Source organism: Amia ocellicauda, chromosome 2 (genome assembly GCF_036373705.1).
Source record: "Amia ocellicauda isolate fAmiCal2 chromosome 2, fAmiCal2.hap1, whole genome shotgun sequence".
Taxonomy (NCBI): Eukaryota; Metazoa; Chordata; class Actinopteri; order Amiiformes; family Amiidae; genus Amia; species Amia ocellicauda.
The window spans coordinates 32273507-32297036 of record NC_089851.1 but is presented as its reverse complement, the minus strand read 5'-3'; the positions used below and the strand labels follow the sequence as shown (position 1 = coordinate 32297036).

The following is a 23530-nucleotide window of genomic DNA, read 5'->3' as shown; positions in this document are numbered from 1 at the left end:
TCCCTTGCTCATACTGTGGTATGTTTAATGAAATGTCTATAGCCTATTTGGTGATACCTAAGAATATCTTTAAATAAACAAATACATAAATAACAGACCGCTCAAAAAGACACATTAAGTACATATTATTAAAGAATATTTCGCATACCATTTCAACACATTAGATGAAGAGTAGGCTACCATTTAAAAACATATTTTTTCATCTTTAGCTGAAGTGAACCAACATAACAGTTGGAGAGCCCGAGTTTGTCCAATAATCAATATCTCCTCTAACGTTAAAAGAATTGTTGTAGACTACTATTCAGATACATGTTTTTCCACCATTCATCAGGAATGTGTAAACAGTTTTAATTAACATTTCCTTGAAAGACTACCGGTTTACAATAAACAATTATGTTATATGCATGTTCACATATTAAATCCATATTAACAATACCGTACCGAGCGTGAAGGACAGTGGATATTATCCTTTTTAAGAGATACACTGTGTTGGGATATTAAAATAATCACGGGGTAATATGAATTTGGGAGAGATTAAGGTGTCCGCATATTGTTTACAATTCTAAACACAGTTTTAAACTGGACACAAAGCACACATTAATTATTAAATGCAAATATAATCTTAAATATCTTTCAGCACATGATATAGGCTATACATTCCTTCTTGGAGACATCTCATTTTTTTAGGGAGAAACGCACCCTGAAATCATAATAATAACGAAGGTAACCATACATATATGTATAATATAATAAATGATGGCAGTCCCGACTGTGTGTGATTCCACAATATGTTGATAATCCTAACCCATTATCACTGCACATATAACACTACATGTAATAACCGCTACCGATCAAGCGATGTACAGCGCTGTTAAATATGTATAGGATTTCCAGTGATACGATCACAAGAGCAAGTCAATTGAATCATCATTACTGCTCGTTTTAATGTAAAACAATAAAATTACCCAGGCATTTGTTTAACATGGACATTTGAGTTAATGTCCCAGAGATACTTAACCTATATTTCGCAAAGGAAGGGATTGGCTAAGTAAGCTACATTTTCCAAATGAAAGATATAGGCTATGCAATTACACGGATTTAATAGGAGCATAATAATAATCATCCACATGTGGGTTTTAAAACCACAGATGCACACGTAGGATACGAGACAGCGAAATGCTAAACGATCCACAAAAGTCATCTGGCAATTCTACGTGCCATTGCGGTGTTAAAACGTAACAGCACAGTTTGCATGTGGGTTAAGCATATATTATAATTATTTTAAGGTGGTCGTTTTTTCCAGAAATACAATACACACTTCTGTTAACAAGTTTTGTGGTTAAAAGCACATCGAGACGTCGCGTTTACGGCGCGATGTAAATAGGCTAATGCAATGCTTATTGGATTGCATGAATGATTATCCCGATTAATTAGTGATACTGACTATAATAAACACAAATATGGCACCAGACGCAATAGCCTAAATAACCAAGTACAGCAAGACATCCGTGTATCATTAGCACACATACACAACACTGGCACAATCTGTTTCCATTCACTCTATAGACAAGCAGTTACATTTAACGCAACTCGTTGAAAGAAAGAAAGAAAGAAAGAAAGAAACAAAAAGAAAGAAAGAAAGACTGTGAAATCTAATTCTGATGCATGGCCATCGCACTTATCCCTCTTCTTCACCCTTAAGCCGCACAGGTCTGCAGTGTGGCGGAGGGATGCTGGGGACACGGACTCGGATTACGCAGGTTCAATTGAACTGCGCTCGCAGTCACCTGCAGCTGTGTTTGGAGGCTTGTGATGCAAAATAAATGGTCTTTGTTTTGGGGAAAATACTCAATATTGGCACAAGTCCGCTGGTACTGTACACAAATTGAAAACGTAATAATATTTGCATAATGTACAATTATTTTTTGCGTTTTTTTAAATAAGAACATTGTGCATATTTGTTGTATACTGCAATTTAACCTCATATGCTGCTCAGCCATAGTCACGTTTCACTTAAACAAACGATAAAAGCAACACTAATAATAATACAAAATGAACGTATTTCATGTGGATCTAACCTGGCAGCATCGTTTGATTGTAATTACACACAATGGAGAATGGTCTGTTTCCATCTGAAAAGATCATCTGGACGCCGGGCTTTCTGTCTGATTGAGCCACCTGTGACCCCAGTGGAAGTGGATCCAATTGGCGTCAATTGAAAAGGGGAAACAGACGAAACAGCACCGGGATATGACTGTAAGTGTTTGTCGTTAACATTGTGTAAACTTATGTTTAATTTAGGCAATGTATTTGTGTGCCGTTTTGCAACTATTGACCAGTTCAAGCACTTTGAGATTTGAACGATTATGTTAAGGTGTAAGCATATACGAGAATAACCGAGTTTATGGGCTTTAAGCTTGTGGTTTGGCTGTACGAAACAATGCTCCTTTGATTTTATATTTAATCAAAGCGTCTTGTTTACCCAATTCTGCTACCAAATGCCCGTACCGATTTGTGTTTCAGCTTGAGAAGGAATTGGAGGAAGCTTTCAACAGTAATCATGTTGAAAAAATTACCGTGGCACTTCTTGAGGAGAAATCTTCAAAGACCGTGGTAAATAGACTGGACAAATTAGCTAATAAGGTAAATCTGTGTGTTGTTGAGACAGTAAGGGGTCTTTTTCAGCATGAAATCAAGAGACCAGGGTCCAGAGCCCACCTAGCCTCCCCCTGTACACGTCATAATTTGCCCACCTTCAAAACCATACATCTGTATAGTACTGATGAACAAATATGTTTAATAAAGAATAAGCACATTAAATGAACGCCTGTACAGTGAAATGCATTGTCCCAACATGGCAATGGAAGGGTAAAATATATGTAAAAATAATAATAATAATACAAATAATCTAAATTGCATTTGCAAAATGGTGTTAACCTCCCCCACAATAACACTGGTCTCTTATAGGAGCTGGACAAAAATAAGTTCAAACATCTTACTCTTCTGTTGAAAGGCATTGAGAGTTTGTGTGTAAGTAATGGAGAGGATGCCATCAACTCCTTAGTCAGCCAAGGACTTATTGTAAAGATAAGTATTTGGCCTTTTGTACTTTTCAGTATGTATTTCCTTATGCTTTTGTGGTTTTTGCTTCACTTGTAAGGTCATGTGGGCATCAGTTTGCATATGAAGTAGGAAGCGCTGAAGCATAGAATACAGAGTTATATACAAGACATGTTCTATTCTAAATTAAATAAGGGACAGTTCATATTTAATTTTGACATTTGAAATTTGACATTTCAACTAAAAGGTTCTCAGCTTTTTTTATTTTTCATACATTTCAATAATCAGTTGTGTATGTTCACTGTACATTCATTGTATTGTCTCTTCTTTGATTGTGGTTTTTAAGATGACTTTATATGATATGTCTGACTAGTTACATCAAGACTAGAAAAGGACAAAAGAGTTAATTATCTTGCTTCACACTGCAGTCTTCACAGATAAACTTCAGAACATGGAGTTGTTTCTCAATATATTCTAAAATATAATGTATAACTTAAATCTAAAAAAAAAATCATATATTTGTATTTCTCTTTAAACCTGCATCTTCTTCTATTATGCATATTTAGAAAGGCTTTTGTACAAAATGAATTTTATGAAAAGCTGATCATTTCAATAGTAACTTGAAATGATATTTACTTTAGCAGTTCACAGGGCTTGTTTGCATATTAACTTTACATGCATTGCCTTGCAACTGCCAAGAAAAAAAAAAAAAGTTTTTATTCTGTGTGTTTGTGCGTGCATGAAAAGTTCACAGAAGAAACTAACAAAATCTTCATATTAGTCTCAGTGATTTAGATTTTGATACCTATATTTTTTTTCTGGTAGAAAGAGCTTTTTGGACTGTATTCCTGGGTCTGAATATTCCAAGGTAGCCTAAAGATACACTATAAGCACATTGACTGTTTGTGATAATCCAAATTGTAATTGGTGCTAAATACTTAAATCATAACCTACATTCCTGTTTGTATTAGGGTATGGTCTTCATATCTGAGTAATATTGAAGTTTGAGTAATAATAAAAGGCTTATATGTTGGTAGGTTAGAGACCTAACAATTCTCAGTGCAAGATTATGATAGTCATGTCACAACAGATGCATTTTCTATATGTAATGTTTTATGTTTCTTTACATATTAATGTGGTTTGAAAGGGCTACAGAGTTTCTAAAGATTGAAGATCTCAAATCCAACACATCTCTTGCAAATCTAGTTGAAGAGTTCTATGATGTTGCTTTGGTAAGTGTGATAATGTAACTTAAAAGCCCATATTTATATCGCACCTGCATTTACCTTATCTAGTATATTAATCTACATTTCCTCTCATCCTTTTTTCTTTAGAGTATATGCAAGATAAACACAGAAGGTAATTGCTTTTATTAATTGCTTATTTAAATAGGTAATGGATGAATTCATGAATTGTAAACCTTAGTTTCAGTTTAATGTTGTTGTTATTATTTAATTCTGTGCAACCAAATGAGATGGTTAAACGGGTAAAGTTGGAGCTGGTCATGATATGACCTTAAAAGTTAAATTGTATGAGATTATGTGCATCCCGTATCCATTTAAAATATATAAATAATATTTAAAAAAAATCTATATCAGTATTTTTCTTTCTTAAACTTTGTCATAAACATAAATATTTTTTGGTTCCTCAGGGAAAAGACAGATACAGGATACTTTTGTGCTACGGCTAGGGGTATTAGTGACTGATTCTGATATTTTATTTTGTCTGCGTTTGGAGGTAAGGTATTTTTTCTGCAATATAGCATTGCTCTTAACCAATCATATGTATTTGTTAATGTGTACTGCTTTTTGTTTGTTTTTGCTTGTTAAGGCTGTTAGAACTCTAAACTCAATTCTTGATGTTACCACCAAAGAAGAACGAAAGAAAATCAGTTTGTCAGAAGAGCTTGCTTTGCTTCTGTAAGTATTTTCTCTCGCATATGTACCAGATTGGGAGAAGACAAAATCTAGTTTAAACGATACTTAATTGTTAAACAATATCTTTGTTTTAATGACAAAATCCTGGAAAATGTGGTATTTCAATATCTGGCATAATTATTTTTAATATCTATTTTTAATTGTGATCAGTTGTGTATTTGACTATTTGGAAAATGGTTCAACACTACTCCTTAAATATATGAAGTATTTTTGGAAGGGCTGTGCTTTTACAGTTTATAAGGAAATGGCAAAAATGGCTGGTTGCACAGCATGTGAAGGTCTGTGTAAGTATGCATTGCCCCCTACTGGAGAAAAACAAATCAGTAAAATAATATATCAGTTCAGTGTTTTCAGTGACATCAGTATTTTATATGTATTAAATATTTTACATTTCTACCTTCTTTACAATGCATACATTTGGGTGTGTGGTTTGTTTAATACATTGCTTGGCATTGAGTTTTGTGTAAAAACAATTGTGCCTTTGAAAAACAAACAGAACATAATGTATGTATTTATACTTTCATTTTTTATTTTTAGGGTAGAACTAGCAAAATTGATTTTAAATGCTGGTGGTAAGTACTGGTTGAATCATTTTTTGCCTTATTTCTGCACTTGAATGAGGTACAAACAATATATGTCACACAAGGTCAGACTCCAGATTAAAACCATAATCCCATAATGGGATGTATTGTACGATAACAGATAGGATTCATATTCTCTTAAAATTAAATATTTTTAAACAAACAGAAAGCTGTGCTCAAGTTTGTACAGTATTTGCAGGGCATTACATTTTTACTAGATGGACTGTATGAATTTATTTTAATTTATTAAGACGTTTTGTGGTTCAAAATTATATTCCTTGTGCTCCCAATTTATAAATTATATTTGATGTTTGGTCCATGCCTATTGTAGTCAAACAAGTCCTTAATTTTATCTTAATAATTGTACTTTACTGTACTTTGCACTGTTGTCTGCTTATATCTTGTTTAGGAGGTTTGATAAGAAAGAGGATAAAGCCTTTATGCATTTAGGCCTAAGGGCCATCATGAATGGTAAAATGCAAACCAATTGCTCAATGCAACTTGTCAGACTGGCCTGTGAGTTGACTAACTCAAATTATTTTTTCTTTCCAGATTATGAAATGCAAGTGGCCATTTCAGAAGCCCTCTGCCGCATGACCCTAAAAAAATGGAGGGAAGATCTTGTGTATCAGTGGTTTGTAAATAGAGATTTTGCAGACTCCTTCAAGGCAATAAATGATAGAGAATTTGAGACTGTAAGTTTCTCTCTCTCTCTCATAATATATATCAACATTGTGTATAAAATGTAAGCTTCTACATTTCAAGATTCCTCCTCCACTGTGGAGTAGATGTATTTTACAATGCTTTATATTTTTCCAGTCATTTTATTCAAGTAAACTATGCTTATTTGTATTGTTTGTGCAACATGGTTGTATGTATATATTTATGTATGTAATTATGTATCAAAGGATTGCAGAAAGTTTCTCAACAAAGTAAACAGTTTCCTTGGAGATGAACGAAGGTACAGTTCAATTTCAGAATTCTCAGTCCAATTAAAGTAGAACAGAAACTGATTAATTTCTGGATTAGCTGTAATTTTCAGTGAAAGTTAAGTTGAAATATGGCTACAGTGTTCTGTATACATTTAAGCATTTGTATCATGCTAATTTTCTCTAGAGATCTGCACTCAGTTTTAGTTTTGCTGGCAGTGTGAAATATACTTCAGACTTGCAAACCTAACAGATGCTAAAACTATAGGTTTTGCAGTAGCCATACTGTTGACATATTTAGTACTTCATGATTTGACAGACAGGATTTGCAGGATAATTTGCCACTGTGCTATTAATCTGTACAATTTATCTATCTATCTATTGGTACAGCGATCTCAAATTTTATAAGTAATTGCTTTCCATTTTCCAGAGTGTATACATTTCCATGCATTAAAGCTTTTCTTGAGATGAAAGAGGTGAGTCCAGCAATTACAATCACTTCTATACTATGTGCTTCAATTCAATTAATTTGTACTAATGATGTAGAGCAAGTATGAATCTTTTTTCTATTTTAGTTTAATTCGATTTTGCAGGGTTATATTGTCATTTCATGTTGTTGTTGTTGTGTGGGTGTTGATTACACAAGAAAATGAGGGGACCATTTGTACCTTATGGTCTGAGCATCTCCAGCATCTAAAAACCTGCTTTAACAGTATGTTTGAGGAGCTTTTTCAAGACTTCCACAAACTACAGTGTAATCAAGGGTCTCTGGTTTGTCCATTTTCAAAAGCACATCCTTGTAATTTCCAATGGTGCACTTGTTTCAGTGTTGATCCTCAAATAATACCATGTATTAATTTGTGTTTGCTTGTGGTTTCAGTTATACATGCCCGAGGACCCAAAACTTGAGCAATTTTGGATAGATTTCAACGTTGGCAGTTCTTGCATAAGTTTCTTCATAAATGATCCTGTGGTATGATTGACAAGTTTGTGTCCTGAACTCTCACATTTGTTTAATTATTTTCCAAAGTGTAATTAAAATTTCACGTCAGTGTATTTAGTTTTTAACACTGATGTAGTAATGCTGGTTTTACAAGCATATTAGTTTTGTTTATTTGTTACATTTACTTTAATTTCATACTTTATTTATACATGATCTGAATTATTTGAACACTGCTTCATTTTCTATTTTTTCTAGTACCCACCTAACTAGTCATTTTTATAGTAATATTTTAATAAAAACCTATCAAAAGCATCTAAAACTACCATAGAATTTCTGTTAATTTGCATGGTTTTCAAATGCAGGGTACACTGTGGGATTCGATAAATCTGCCAAGCGAAAATGTAAATTCATATGAAATCCGAGGTAAGTTTACTGGTAGACATAGATAGATATAGCAATATATATTATGGAGGGACTGCATTTACACTCATTCCTTAATTATGGATATGCTCAACACCAATTTAAATAGAGGCAACCTATTTAATTTAAAAAAAAAAGTTTGCACTTAAAGGTCTACTGAGCAGCATTTAATATCAATTGCCCTCTCTCTATCTATCTACCATTGTGTAATCTAATATTAACACAAGACTAAGAAATGTCCCCAATTTGATTATGGAGCGCAATTTTAAAAATGTTTGTTACTTACATTTACACATTTTTTATGCAGCTCACTCAAATTACACTGATTCTTTGACTAAAAACTATTTGGCTGTTTTTATTACTTTAAACACAATGTAAGTTAGTTTCTTCACAACGCTCTTTCTGTGTTCCCAGAAACCGATGGACAAAAAATATGCATTATTCACACTGGGGTTCCAGTATTTGCAAGCAACAAGGAAGGAAACACTGTCAAAATTATCTTTGATTCTGAATTTGACATCCTTACAGCGGTCAAGAAAATATATGGAGAGGAAAAACTATTGGTAAAAAAAATTTATTTCGGATTTTGAATAGGTAGAATCATATTACCAGTATATCTATTATCTACTATGTCATTGACTTAATGTCATATCGGTCATAATCATTTAGATTAAAATAAAGATATAAGCTTGTTAGGTTTACAGACTCTGAAATGTAATGAGTATTGTGTGTGATTCTCAGTTTCTCATGGTTCAATTTCTCCACCTTATTAAGAATTTATTTTATTTGACCTCATCGAGTACCACTCCGCCCAATGCATAAAGTATTCTGTGAACCCCATGCAAATGTCATTGATTTTCTAATGCAATAGAAACCGCAGACTCATTCTCCACTAAATGAGGTCAGTCTGTGTTCTTTGTAAAGTTTCCATGGATGCATATTGAGTTGAAGGGGCTCAATCTGTGCTGTTTTTGAACACATTTTCAATCCCTAATCAATAATAATAATAATAATTCAGGATGACAATCTTTTTCTTGTTGTTTCTAGAAAGGTACAAGTTCAGAGAAGATTGGACCTGAACTGATTGACACACAGGGTAATTTGTTGCTTAAAGATTTTCATCTTATATATATTAAGACAAAAAATAAAATAAGCCTGAGTGGCCCTGCTGGTCTTTCCTCCCTAGATTTCCTGAGTCTTGAGGAGAAAGAAACAACGTCCAGGTTGGTCATTTTTTTTGCCCCCATATAGCAAAACACCCTTGCAGTTTTCCTGATCCAATTTTTCCAATGTCGTATGTTTAGTGGTTTACAAATTTTTCCACAGACCTAGTCATAGTCTGGTATAGTCTGAAGTCTGTCAGTCAACAAAGGTCCTGACTGATATTTATTACACATTTGGCAGGTTTGTCTATCTAGACATGGGGTTCTCAAACTTTGTCAAAATGAGCCTCCCTGAGCAATGGCAAAAAATGACTACACCTCCTCATAGTTTACTAGCACAATAAAACTATATGTTGCAAAATCATTAATAAAAAAGTAGGGATTTGACCAATATAGAGATCAGTTTTATGAGATCAGTATTACTACTACTAATAATAATACTAATCATTATTATTATTAATATTATTTAGACATGGCTTCCAGGATACCAAGGTCACTGTACAAAAAGTCACTGTTGCTTTGGAAAAGTAGAACTTTAAGTAAAAGCTTTATTTATTTGATTTGAGTTGTTTAAGAATATAATATGTTTAATAGATTTTTACTGAGGTCAGGAAAAAAAAAACTCTTGCAGATTGTCTTCAGGGTAAAACTCGCAGTAAATGAAAATACACAGCCACCATGTTATAATAAAACGGTATTTAGTGGCAGGTTAGGTGACGAGAAAAAAACCCATATAGCAGCCAGCTGTTACTATGTAACCAAATTTCTATGTAACCAAATGAGGAAACGGGAAGTGATATCAGCCAACATACAGGAAGTAATTTTAAGATATCTCTAAATATACAGAAAGTAATTTGCAGAAATCTCTAAAAAATTTGCAGATATCTTTAAATGATTTAGAGATCTTGAAGATATCTTAATTTGGCTTGCCATAGACCTGTTATCGCTTCAAAGCTGCCACTTGTATGACAGTTGCTTTTTTTCCCTTGAACACCTAATCATGTTCATGATAAAATTCTTACTCATTTTGATTACTTTTGGATTTTACATGTGTAGCACTATGTTGAAACAAACAGGGAAAAATAAAGCAAGAGGCAAACAGGAGAAACCTGTGGAAAGGGGGGTAGCAAATAGAACTTCTATGTATGGCTGAAAAAACTGCTTTTAAACAAGAGCTATTGTTGCTCATTTACAAGGCTATGGGCTGCCTGTCTTAAGGATTTCCTCCACATTTATACATCTTGTTTGCAATGGGGATTTGGGTTGTAAAGCACCAAGACTGAGGTTTCATTCCACAGACCTCAATAAACTCATTTTTCGAATTCTTCACCTTCTTTATTAATTTAGTTTGCCTGTGCCTTTTATCTATACCTTTTATTTTAATATTGTCTTGTTTGTTCATTTGCGTACATTATCTTAAGATGTCTTTATGAAATGCAATACTAAAAAGTGTTTTGTTATGGGATTAGTCGGATTATCATTGGAGGGCCCAGTACTTTGAAAATAAAATGTTTTTTTTTCCAGTCCCTCAGAAGCTGGACAAGGTCTTGATGTAAGTATTATGCAAAGTCTTGATGATAATGGAGTCTTCACTAATCTAGTTCCCATTATGGTTTGTACATTGGATACCATATTAATGCTATATATCATGATCAAACTTCCTCAAGCCATGGAAGGTACATTAGCCATGTGCTAAATATGGATTGTATACATAATGCATATCAATACTTTTTTAATGAAGAGATGTTACAGAACTGTATAATGTGTAAATCACTCCTCTCTGTTGCCTAAGGATTACAAAAATTCAACTGAATTAAATTTCACATTGATGAATGAACCAGTAGACATTGGCATTTATCATAAGTACGTTTTACGATTGTGCTTTGCTTCACATATGAAATATAGGTATAGATATTTTCCCCCTTTGTTGTTTTATGTACCACACATTAAAATGTTATCCGTTCACTTTTTTTAATGTATAAACCTAAAGTACCTGTTATGATTTGTATACCTTATTTCAGAAAACAATACATATATTAAGATAGATTGAAAATATTGGAATTTTTCTGGTTCTGATTGTGTACATTTTGCTTTTTCAAAGGGTCCCGTAGATGTGCCTGATGTTGAAAAAAATCTATATCAGGAAGTAAACAAAACCTCACCAGTGTAAGTACTGTATCCCATCCCTTTAATGTTATAGCTTTATTTAGTGGCAAATAGTTAGGTCCATATATATTTGGACATTGACATAATTGCCAAAACTGAAGGCAAAATGCCCCAAGAACAAGCAGGAACTAAAGACAGCTGCATTACAGGCCTGGCAGAGCATCACCAGGGAAGAAACCCAGCATCTGGTGATGTCTATGGGTTCCAGACTTCAGGCAGTCATTGACTGCAAAGGATGTGCAACCAAGTATTGAAACTCACAATTTAATTAATGATTATGTAGTCTGTCCAAATACTTTTGAGCCCCTAACATTGGGGGGGCACACACAAAAATGGGTGTAATTCCTACACTGTTCACCCAATTTGGATGTAACTACCCTCAGATTAAAGATGAGTCTACACTTAAAGCACATTTTTATTGTTTCCAAAAATGATATTGATATTGATTTATTGTCAACAAAATGATGACAATTGTGTCACTGTCCAAATATTTATGGACCTAACTGTATATGCAGAGGACTGATGGTTTCAACAAATAATTTTCAGTAAGACTTAAAAAATATATTTAGTTTCTTTCCTGTAGTAAATATAATTAGATATCTTCATTGTCATTTGGCTTCAGAAAGTATAGCTGTTGTTAGAAATTAATTGTAAACCCAGTTCTGAGGTTTTTGTTTTTTTGTTTTTCCATCTGCAGGAAGCAAAATGATTCATTTGCCTTTGAAATACAGTCTGAAACAGAGGCAAGTATAGAATGAATGGATTAAATGCATACATATTGCAATGGATCTATATACCATGTGTACTGCGAAAATGTCTGAAATGCTATTGGAAGATAGGTCAGTGATATATATATTATTTTTTTTCCTCCCACAAAGTACCTTGTGTATCTGGGGAATAAATACAGTAACTGATATACATATGGAATCCAACACTCGATGTCAAGTTTCTAATAATTTCTACCATTATATTTTATATTGCATAATATTACTTTTTTGTGTGTGTTTTGCTTTCACAATCCATGTTGTTCATTACTTTAGGTAAATGTGCCAATATCAGATGCACTGACTCCCACAGGTAGCAACTTATCTCATGTAAAGAAGGCTAAGCGTAATTCATTCAAGAACGTATTGCAGAGGTACAAGGTCAGTCGGACACAGAGTCAAGAATATATAGTGCTGATACAACATGTTGAGAGAGGGAGACCTATACTTTGAATGGAAGATCCTCTGGTTTACTTTTTCTGTATTTTTGTTGCTTGCAATTCTGTTCATTGTACTCCTTTTGTTTATATTTTAAATTGTAGGCTATCCGTGGTACTTCATCACTGAAAACATTATCTGTGCACAGCCCGCAATGTCTTTAGTTTCTAATGTTTGTCTTTTACAGAAATTTATATGCACATATTTTTTTCCCCTAAGAGTTTTGTTTTTGTGCCCTCTAGGTTATGAAAGCTAAAGAAAAGATCTTTAGCCGTTCCTTTTCTTCTGAAAGGTATGGCTGCAGTTTTCTGATAGTTAGGATGCAGAATATTTAATTTCATTAATCTGGCTACATAATTATCACTGGTGTAATTTAGTTCCCCTTTGGTATTTGTTTGGTGGATATTTACTGGCTGAATATGAGGCTGGAGTAACTGAACTGGTCAGAATGGAGAATGGGATCACTTTTGTAATATTCAAATAGAAGTGGGAAAACGGCAGTCACCATTAACAAATATCCAAATCATGAAAACCAGGACTACGTTGTATAATATATAAAAATGGCTTGGCTTGGAATTATATCTAGTCGTATATGAAAATATATTGCCATTGGATCAGGATGCCTTGATTCACAGCTTTAAATGTCATGCCACAACAATGGATTATGGTTTATTGGAGTACAGGCCAATAGCACTGTAAAATTGACTACTGTTTTGCAGTTAGCATCCTCTCTCCTGTTAAATTCTCATTTATATTGTTAAAGTCAATTTTCCAAAGCAACTTTCAGTGTATTTTTATTTTATTACATTTTGTTTGCCTAGTAAGTTTAGTCTGCTTCTTTTTGTAGTAGTAACTTGTAGTTATTTGCTGTCTGTTTTAGAAGGGCAAAATCACCAAAGTCTGCTGAGAATCAGAAAGAGAGAAACAAAAGATCAGTAAGTAAGATATATGTACATGCATACCATGTGTGGGGACAGACCCTCAGCTACAGTTTACTATGGCAAAAAATGATAGAAAACCAAAGTTAAATCTCAAAGTTAAGTACAGGTATAGTTAACCATGATACAAGCCATGAAAAACCTAAAGTAAAATACATTTGTGATACACCTTAGAGAAAATAAAGATAAATGCAGATTTACTATGACAAAAATGTAATTTGTGTAGAATACATAAGTTCACATTATTTCTTCATATTAAGCCTTTGGGAATTTGATTGTTACTGGAGTACTAGAAGGTATATGAAGTGCACAGGTTATATGATTGTTTGGTTTGTTCTGATTTTTATCTATATAGAATAGGGTGTTCTGGTATTAGTTCCACTTGAGCTCCTAGTCACGGAACTCACTCGGTTATTTGCCATATTGTTCAAATGAAACATGATTTCTTGATTATCAAAGCATCATGAAGCTTTAAAGACCCATGTACAGATGTGGACGAAAGTGTTGGTACCCTTCCACTGAACTATGTAGAGATTGACAAAAGTATTTGGTATCCACCCTTCTTTATTTCACATTCAATAGAACAGAAACTTTGCTTTTGATTTATGACGTAACATATTACTTTAAATAGTAAAATGAAAATGGCACAAAAATATTGGGACCCGTAACCTATTTTTTCGTTGCACAGCCTTTAGAGACAATAACTACAATCAAGCGCTGTCTGTAGCTCTGAATGATATTTCTCCACTTCTCCACTGGTGGTTTGGCCCACTTTTCTTGGGCAAACCGCTCCAGTTCTCTCAGGTTTGATGGGGGCCTTTTCCCAACTGCGAGTTACAGCCCTTTCCACAGATGTTCAGTGGGATTTAGATCAGGACCCATAGAAGAGCACTTTGGAACAGTCCAATGTTTTCTTCTCATCTTCTCATTCTCCTTTCGGTTCATTATACTGCTGGAGAACCCATGACCTGTGACTGAGACACAGCTTTCTGACACTGGGCTGTGTGTTTCGCTCCAGAATGCCTTGATAGTCTTTTGATTTCATCGTGCCCTGTGCAGATTCAAGGCACCCAGTGCCAGAGGCAGCAAAGCAGACCCAAAACATCACCAAGCCTCCTCCGTGTTTCACGGCAGGGATGGTGTTCTTTTCTTTGAAAGCTTCATTTTTTTTCCCCTGTAAACATGGAGTTGTTATGATTTACCAAAAAGCTCTACTTTTGTTCCGTCTGTCCAAAGGACATTCTCCCAGAAGGACTGTGGCTCGTCCACATGCATTTTGGCAAACTCCAGTCAGGCTTTTTTGTGTTTCTCTCTTAGAGAGCGAGGTCTTCTACCATGGAGCCCATTTTCATTCAGACAGCGACGGATGGTGCGACTTGAAACTTGTACCTTGAGCTTAAACGTCAGCTTGGATCTGTTTTGAGGTTTTCCTTGGTTCTTTCTGCACCATTCGAACAATCCTTCTCTTCATTCTTGTCTGCACTTATCAGATTTTACAATCTAGGATGCAAGACCTTATATATTGCTTACTGTATCTCATATACACTTGTGTAAATTCTACATTTGTAAAATGTATTATGTCTTTATTGCACTTTGTATTGCTCTTAAAATTTGTAAGTTGCCCTGGACAAGGGCGTCTGCTAAGAAATAAATAATAATAAGAAGAATTCTTGGGTCAATGTTCCTCTTGCAGCCACGTCCTGGGATGTTGGCTACAGTCCTGTGGGCCTTAAACTTCTTAATAATATTGGCAACAGTGCTCACAAGAACATCAAGCTCTTTAGAGATGGTCTTGTAGGACCATGCTTGGCTATTACCTTCTTTCTAACTTCCTCAGACAACTCTCTGGTTTTCCTTCTCTTTTCCATGTTCAGTGTGATGCACACAGTGACACAAAACAGCAGAGTGAGTACTTTTCTCCATTTAAACAGGCTGAATGAGTGATAATGTGATTGAAGACACCTGTGATACTAATTAAAAGAGCATGGTCTGCTGGAGGTATCATTACAATACAATGATTTCATATAACTTCTAAGGGTATCAATAATATTGTCCAGGCCATAATGTCTTTATAGAATAAGCACGAATTCAGTTATTTTCACAGTTTTCTGTTTTGTCCCACTGCAAACCAAAGACATGCATGTATGGATGACAAAAGATCTTTTAATTTCAACACTTTTCAGGGTGAATGGTGCATTATTTGAATAAATTGCAAGGGTACCAATACTTTCGGCCATGTCTGTATCAAGCTAGGAAGATACAATAGGAAAAGTTTGATTGAAATTGCCTTGCTATGTCTTTGCAGTGTGTTTACACAGCTAGACTTTTTTGTTGTTTTTACTGAATCATTAATATTCTTGTTTTTAATTTCAGTCTAGGCAATCGCACAAAGTCCAGATTTCGGAGAGTGATGGAAGCTCTGACCTGAGTGGGAGAAGTCTTCGATTACGACATAAAGAATTCCTGAAAAAAGTTGAGTACAGCAGGAAGAAGCCGAAAAGTAAACCGAGAGTGAAGGGTAAGATTTCTCTTAAAATTCAGTTTTCAGATAAGGGTTTGCAATGGATGCCTACAAGGTGTGTTAGTTTGTTTTAAGCTTGGTTTCTCTATTTATTTATTTCTGTTTTCCATATGAAGTTCTGCCTCTGTCCTCGGCCAGCAGTGCAGAGGAACCAAATCATGTTGTGGTAAGTTTTTCAGCTGCATGTATATTTATAATGGAAAAATGTACAGCTGAGCTTTGCGTTTCTGATTTAAAGGAATAAATGTTAATCTATGGATAAAAACATTACAAGTTTTACATGTTTTATTTTTGTATGCACGTATACAGATTTTTTTTTTTTAACTGAAGTTAAGCAGCAATACTTTATATTTGATTTTTTAAATATTTTTTTCCATTGTCAAATTTCATGTTTACTTTTTCACATTGAAATAATTTATCATTTTATTTATGGTCTTTAACTAGAAAGTTATGAGATTTGTATTTTTGTCAAGGTAGACCTAGCCAAGAAGGCAGTAATACAACAGTACATAAAACATCCAGATCAAAGTAATGTCACCACTGTCCTGCTCTCTTATTTCAACAGCATTCAACACCATACGCATCTTTGGAACAAAGTAAAGAAAATAAAATAAATGAAGAAAAGACTCCTAATGTTTCTGTAGAACAACACATGAAGCCCCAGTTAAACGGAGACACCGAAAATTTGAAAAGTAAGTCTCGTCTGTCCACTGACACTGGTGACAGCTTTTTTGTAATGTAACTATGAAGATTAAGCTTTTATTTTATAGATTAAAAAAATCTTAAAAGGGTTGAATGCATTTCCTTGTTAATTCTTTCACACCATTTTTTATTCTGTTTTTATTATAGTATCTGTGCACGAGAACGAACTGGAGGATTCTGTGTTTGTAAATGTTGAAAACTCAACTGAGCTGGTACTCCTGGTTGTTTATATGCTATATCTCTATACACACAAACATAATTCTGTCACCAGTAACTAATCCGCCATTAAGGCACAAAAGGACTTGTGGTTGGGATTGTTTCTACTATTCCTCCTTTTCATAAACCACAGTGTAATTCCTAAATCATTATTCAATGTCTTTAATTTTCAAAGTATCTTCAAAGGTGCTTAAAAATATTATAATTTATAAAATGTGTACAATGCACAACTTTGAATTAAATTGATACATTGGTTCATTACATTTACTGATGTCTTTAACACAAATGTCTCCCACACAAAAGTTCATAAATAATAATAAAAAAACCCTAATTGTCTACCTGACACCTTTCAGGACTCCATATCTAAGAAACACGAGAGAACTCCCGAAGCCAGAAAAAGAAAGTATGGCATTTCAGGTTTGTTTTTAACATTGTAATATACACTCACCTAAAGGATTATTAGGAACACCTGTTCAATTTCTCATTAATGCAATTATCTAACCAACCAATCACATGGCAGTTGCTTCAATGCATTTAGGGGTGTGGTCCTGGTCAAGACAATCTCCTGAACTCCAAACTGAATGTCTGAATGGGAAAGAAAGGTGATTTAAGCAATTTTGAGCGTGGCATGGTTGTTGGTGCCAGACGGGCCGGTCTGAGTATTTCACAATCTGCTCAGTTACTGGGATTTTCACGCACAACCATTTCTAGGGTTTACAAAGAATGGTGTGAAAAGGGAAAAACATCCAGTATGCGGCAGTCCTGTGGGCGAAAATGCCTTGTTGATGCTAGAGGTCAGAGGAGAATGGGCCGACTGCTTCAAGCTGATAGAAGAGCAACTTTGACTGAAATAACCACTCGTTACAACCGAGGTATGCAGCAAAGCATTTGTGAAGCCACAACACGTACAACCTTGAGGCGGATGGGCTACAACAGCAGAAGACCCCACCGGGTACCACTCATCTCCACTACAAATAGGAAAAAGAGGCTACAATTTGCACAAGCTCACCAAACTTGGACAGTTGAAGACTGGAAAAATGTTGCCTGGTCTGATGAGTCTCGATTTCTGTTGAGACATTCAGATGGTAGAGTCAGAATTTGGCGTAAACAGAATGAGAACATGGATCCATCATGCCTTGTTACCACTGTGCAGGCTGGTGGTGGTGGTGTAATGGTGTGGGGGATGTTTTCTTGGCACACTTTAGGCCCCTTAGTGCCAATTGGGCATCGTTTAAATGCCACGGCCTACCTGAGCATTGTTTCTGACCATGTCCATCCCTTTATGACCACCATGTACCCATCCTCTGATGGCTACTTCCAGCAGGATAATGCACCATGTCACAAAGGTCGAATCATTTCAAATTGGTTTCTTGAACATGACAATGAGTTCACTGTACTAAACTGGCCCCCACAGTCACCAGATCTCAACCCAATAGAGCATCTTTGGGATGTGGTGGAACGGGAGCTTCGTGCCCTGGATGTGCATCCCACAAATCTCCATCAACTGCAAGATGCTATCCTATCAATATGGGCCAACATTTCTAAAGAATGCTTTCAGCACCTTGTTGAATCAATGCCACGTAGAATTAAGGCATTTCTGAAGGCGAAAGGGGGTCAAACACAGTATTAGTATGGTGTTCCTAATAATCCTTTAGGTGAGTGTAGTTCTATACATGTATATTGTTTAACCTACCAATTACATGTACCACATTAGAAAAGTAATTTGAGTATTGTCATTAACGTGTAATAATATTCATAATATGTTGGGTACCCACATCTTTGTTACATTGGAAACCAAGCTGAAGTTTAAATTAATTTTCTATATGCATAACTGCCTGGAATTTGGAGAATCCAGTCTTTTCTTTTCTCGTGTTCAGAAACTGTTCGTGGGACGGAGCCGGCACAGAGACAGGCCTTGCCAGGTGAAGCTCAATCGTACCAAAGCTATACAGGCCTCAAACCCAGGAAACTCTTTCAGCAAGAGAGTATTGCAGGTGATTATGATTCTGTATTTTGTCATTCACATTCAATGGACTATATAGTGAACATCTTCTGCAAAATAACTGAATTCAAAAATCAGAACAAGGAGTAATGAAACGTATAATCCTGTGTATATGCACATGTAAATAGTAATAACTGAAAATATTCACATCCTAACTTTGAAATAATGATATTCAGTGAAGCTTAGTAATTGTATATATTACTATACTGATCGATCAGTTGTATATCTTCATAGTTTTGCTCCGCCTAGGAACAATTTAAATGTCCAGCTGGTTGCAGAAGGTTTAGTTTGCAACTCCATGCAAATCAGTTTGGTTGCTAACAGTAATCACTGAATATTAAAATAAATACTATTCTATTCATTTTTTTATTTTTTTTATTTTAGTTTTCTTGTTATTGACTGTGTTTTCTTTGTGTCTGAAGAAAACCGAGCAGGGCTGAGTGAGGACTCTGACTCAGGAGAAGAAGGGAGTGCCAGTGTGGTCACTGCGTTCGAGAACTTCACAAATGAACTGAGGAACAAGTTCTGGGTAAGCATCTTCCTGTGACCGTACTTTACTGCAAGTGCACTGTATATATCCAGAACATTGACATTTACTGTTCTCTGCTCAGTTGGGGTCTTGAAACATTTTCCTTCTTCCTTCAGTCCAGATACAGGAGAATGTCGATGCGTTCACGACGCTCCCTCAGTGACTGTGAGAAAAGTGTGTCGACACTGTTCAGCTTTGTACATAACTGCAGGTAGACATTTCTTAATTGACCTGTGTATTAATGTGTTCAGTCCCATGCACACTGAATCATTTTGTTTCCTGTTATTGTCTTTTTCATTCAGCACCACTGTTTATATTGAATGAAAACCCATTTTCTTGTACCCTACCCTTTGCTTTATATTACCTTTATGTATGTATGTATTGATTTTTTTTTTTTGTAAAGGGAGCAGGATGAAAAATCAGTGCCCTCACAGCAGAAGGGGATATAACTTTTAAATGCTTAATTATAATATGTGAAGGCCCTCCTGTCATCATTTAAGATATTTAGTAACATTTTCCCTTTATCTGGAAGGCTCAACAACCTGGAGAGGTTCCAGAAGACTGTTATGGATGAAATACATCACCTGGAAAAAGATTCCAAATCTCTGATGGACATAGAAAAGGACACGGTGGTATGAATTAAAATGCACTCCATTACCCTGGATAGCAAAGTGTCTATTACATCAACTGTGTTTTGATTGATTGTTTGCTATCTAGCTTATTATACATGAAATAATACGTTTAATAGTGTCAGTTAATGTGGAAATTAATGTTTCATAATGAAAGAAAATAAATTATTGTGCACAATTACCCGTTGTCTCCACAAGAGGCCAGTGTATTACATAGAATGGGAAAGATCTGGCTTGTACAGCAATGGACCACACAGTTCAAGTTCTTAGTCAAATTGAAAATAAATACAGCATGAGAAAATAACATTTCTCATTAGAGCATCTAATTCAGTTGTCATATTAAGTTGCTGAAGTTTACAATTGGGTTGATGTATGCATGTGTATTGCAGTGTAGTAAATGTATATATTTTGAGAATTCATACAAAACCCTCAATTTACAATAACCTTCTAAAATGCAGTCGAAGCTCACGCGTGATTTGTCTTGGTTTCAGGATTTCTGGAAGACACAAGCCCATACATTAGCATCCTTCTGTGAAACTCAGGAGAGGAGGTATGCATCAAGGCTTGAAAGCATAACATGGATCCATACTGCATTTCACTTCACTGGTTTCACATTACATAATAGAATAGAGAATACCACTAAACCAATTTTCCTTTTTCTTCTGTTAACATGTGATAATGGGTATGTATTGTAGGAGGCCAGTCTGTGAGAATTTCAGATTTTAACTCGTACACCCCATGTTCGAGAGAGAACTCATATCCTAAAGCTACTGAAGTCCTAACACTGACAGAGATGACGGAGAAGAGATTTGCTTGCTAGTCTCTGAGCTGACAATTCTGTAATGTGGGTTCCATGGTAACTGTGTTGCCCATAGCATTTAAGGTAAAAATAAATGTATTGCAACATTCATTTACTGTAGGACACCAATTTCCCTGCTCAGAAAGAAACACATTCTATCTGAGTGCATTTAATGTATCTGTATGTTGGTTTAAAGGCTTTTATTGTCAATTGTCCTAATTATAGTTGACCAGAGGGGACAAAAACCATTAGTGAAACTGCATGTGATGGCTTCCATTGATGTTCCCTGTTTGTGAATGCCAGGTTAAAGTTGCTGGAGTCCACTAATCCGAGTACAGTGAGTTTACCGACAGAGGAGAGCGTGCCATCAGCTGCACAGGTATGTTAATGATTTGGAATCTTGGAATCCCTATTATCGTGTAAATATAGTTCCCTCGTGATTCATTTGCACCCTTGTTTAAGTATTTATCAAGAATATGCAGGTGTACACTATTTTCCAATACATGTATCAAAAAAATTGTAAAGACTATTGATCAGTAAATTTAATGTATTCATCCCTCGGCAGCCAGTGCTGTGAATTCTCCTATGCCTTTGACAACCTGAAAGAAGCTCTTCCTGTAGCATTGTGATAGGTTCATGAACTGCTGAGGTGTTCTCCATGCAGAAACTCCGCAGCTCTTCCCAGTCGTGTGCTTATGTATTGTTTATTTCAAGAACATTGATTTAGTGCTCCCTCTACCATTTGGACTTTTACACGAAGATTAGTCCAAGTTATACTATTCTTACCCAAGATTTGAACTGGGCCCTGCTCATATGTTCTCACCATATTTGCCTGTTTCAATGTTTCAATGCTGAGAAATGGGAATGAGACCCCTTCACAATTGTCTTTTTTCTTGACAGGAGAAAACTCATCCGAACAAATCTGAAAATGCGCTCTTGACAAAGTCACCAGTTAAACCTATATAAGATTTCGGGGAACTATGGCAATGGTCAAATCCTTTTTGCTTAATTTCTGAAACAATATATTGAACTCATAAAATATTTAAAATGAACACTAGTTCTTGGATAATCCATTCTTGTTTATACAGTACTCGTATTACACAGAAATGGAAAAACCATTACATAGCACACTGTAGTATCACTTTTTTTAATTTGTGTTTAATAAATAAGATTGGAAGTTGGATGTTAATGAACTTGATAATCATATGAAACAAGTTCTTCTTGGCCCATTATGTATGTCTAAATAAATACCCAAATGTTAAAACATTAAGTCCTTCAGTGATGACAAAACCACAAAGAAGGTGGTTTACGCACAAATTTACTTTGGTGATTTAGCAGTGTCACTTCATTCATATTTAGTTCACGCATTACTTTTATGGGCTGCAATAACCATCAGCAGTTGTTAGTGTCCTAAATTAATGACTGCTTCCTCTAAAACTCATGACTGAAAGTAATTTCATTTGTAAATATTTTTTACTGTAAAACTATTTGTGTGAATAATTATACTTTCTCTGAACATTCTGTGTATTTTCTGTGTAATTTGCCCATTTGTTTACAGTATTGATCAAATACTGAAGCTAAAGTTTACTGGTCATGTTTTGTACTACTACATAGATATTAAAGGACATTGCACTTTCAACCCATAGAGTGATTTAAATATGGTTTTGTTTGATTGGTTCACTGTTTGGCTGACTTTATTCTGAAAAGCTTAGTAAACATTGGAAGTCCTTTATTTACATTATGATCATCAAGTTACTTTGCAACGTAACGAAAAATTACTTTAAGAGAAATAAAACTACTACTTTAAAAGCAAAATGTATTTTCTCTACACATTTTTTAATTTAAAATGGTTTTAATCCCCAAAGGTGTAGTAAATATGTCAGCCTTATTTCAAATGGTTTTTAGTTCCTCACATGCTGTTGTACTGCTTATTTTGCCAACTAGTTATATAATTTGTTTCATGCCAACCAGACAGATTACACATCCACTCATTACATTAATTATTCAAATGCTTGTCCCTTTTTCCAAATGTACTTATTACTTAGTCACTTTGCCTCTTCTGTTAACTTTTGGTATTAAGCTGTGAGTTAACACTGACTTAAGCATCTAATCTGTTCCCTGCAGTTGATTAAACCGGAGCTTAATTTTCCTGTCCTATAAAATACACACATCTGTCTCTGCAATTCTGGGTTTTATCTCTGCATACAGCTTAAGTAATATGTTGCCTTTAGCAAAGACTGCTGATTCACTATAAGTGATGCAGATAAAATTAATGTAATCTTCACAGTTATGGGTTGTGGTCAGTAACCATAACATTTACACGCACCAAAGAAAACCTTTCCAGTTGGTAATCGTCCTTACTTTTCAAAAGTCAGTTCCTATGTGAAATTAATTATTACAAGCAAGTATAATCGCAATATTCAAGATGTGAGGTAGCACAAACACCGGTTTAATCTAATCTGCCATGTATCTTCAGTAGAGCATAAACTGAAGAGGTAGAATTCATTATTTCAAGGTGGAGAGGGATGTTATGAAGAATACTAATGACTTGGATGCACAGTGTTGTGATTTGTTGCAGAGGATTGCACCATTTAAATTTAAACACTGCAAATTTCTAAATTATTCTTCTACTGTGTGTTTTCTGTTGATTTTACAGTTCCCCTAAACAATGCCCAAAACTGGATATATAGTATGAACCAAGTATTTGAAATTCCCTGAACTACAGCCCTGTAGCAAGGACTATGATTCAGGTTTCACACGCTAGTGAGTGCAAGAAAAATTCCCTTCTGATTT

At 35.0% G+C, this 23530-nt stretch overlaps 2 protein-coding genes across 4 annotated transcripts; both read left to right on the top strand.

Annotated features, from left to right (window-relative positions):
- The first annotated feature begins 1679 nt into the window (after window positions 1-1679).
- On the top strand, window positions 1680-12055 carry sycp2l (synaptonemal complex protein 2-like). Of its 3 annotated transcripts, none has more exons than XM_066723135.1 (18): window positions 1680-1871; window positions 2141-2256; window positions 2524-2643; window positions 2968-4292; window positions 4395-4419; window positions 4712-4979; window positions 5535-5569; window positions 6131-6273; window positions 6487-6539; window positions 6938-6983; window positions 7388-7480; window positions 7813-7873; window positions 8285-8433; window positions 8918-8966; window positions 9057-9093; window positions 10558-10585; window positions 11135-11199; window positions 11897-12055. In XM_066723135.1, the coding sequence occupies exons 4-18, from the start codon at window positions 4176-4178 to the stop codon at window positions 11955-11957; spliced, it is 1230 nt and encodes a 409-aa protein (XP_066579232.1). In that variant the 5' UTR covers window positions 1680-1871; window positions 2141-2256; window positions 2524-2643; window positions 2968-4175; the 3' UTR covers window positions 11958-12055. The 3 variants fall into 3 exon arrangements, with proteins under 3 accessions (XP_066579232.1, XP_066579227.1, XP_066579239.1); XM_066723142.1 differs by having other exon boundaries at window positions 1682-2256; window positions 4712-4797; window positions 4891-4979; window positions 11897-12051; XM_066723130.1 differs by having other exon boundaries at window positions 1680-2256.
- A 188-nt stretch (window positions 12056-12243) lies between these two features.
- On the top strand, window positions 12244-22380 carry LOC136768781 (synaptonemal complex protein 2-like). Its single transcript, XM_066723146.1, has 15 exons — window positions 12244-12344; window positions 12644-12693; window positions 13282-13336; window positions 15713-15857; window positions 15977-16026; window positions 16426-16552; window positions 16710-16774; window positions 17132-17195; window positions 18656-18772; window positions 19203-19309; window positions 19426-19520; window positions 19842-19941; window positions 20430-20488; window positions 21041-21116; window positions 21638-22380. The coding sequence occupies exons 2-15, from the start codon at window positions 12647-12649 to the stop codon at window positions 21701-21703; spliced, it is 1173 nt and encodes a 390-aa protein (XP_066579243.1). The 5' UTR covers window positions 12244-12344; window positions 12644-12646; the 3' UTR covers window positions 21704-22380.
- The last annotated feature ends 1150 nt before the right edge of the window (window positions 22381-23530 follow it).

Bases quoted from the DNA above. Each gene is read 5' to 3' on its own strand.
- sycp2l (XM_066723135.1), top strand. From the start codon at position 4,176: ATGTTTCTTTACATATTAATGTGGTTTGAAAGGGCTACAGAGTTTCTA. The intron at 4,293-4,394 runs GTAAGTGTGATA...TTTTTTCTTTAG, and splicing joins AGTTCTATGATGTTGCTTTG to AGTATATGCAAGATAAACAC. The intron at 8,434-8,917 runs GTAAAAAAAATT...TGTTGTTTCTAG, and splicing joins ATGGAGAGGAAAAACTATTG to AAAGGTACAAGTTCAGAGAA.
- LOC136768781 (XM_066723146.1), top strand. From the start codon at position 12,647: ATGAAAGCTAAAGAAAAGATCTTTAGCCGTTCCTTTTCTTCTGAAAG. The intron at 19,310-19,425 runs GTAAGCATCTTC...TTCTTCCTTCAG, and splicing joins AACTGAGGAACAAGTTCTGG to TCCAGATACAGGAGAATGTC. The intron at 20,489-21,040 runs GTATGCATCAAG...TGTGAATGCCAG, and splicing joins TGTGAAACTCAGGAGAGGAG to GTTAAAGTTGCTGGAGTCCA.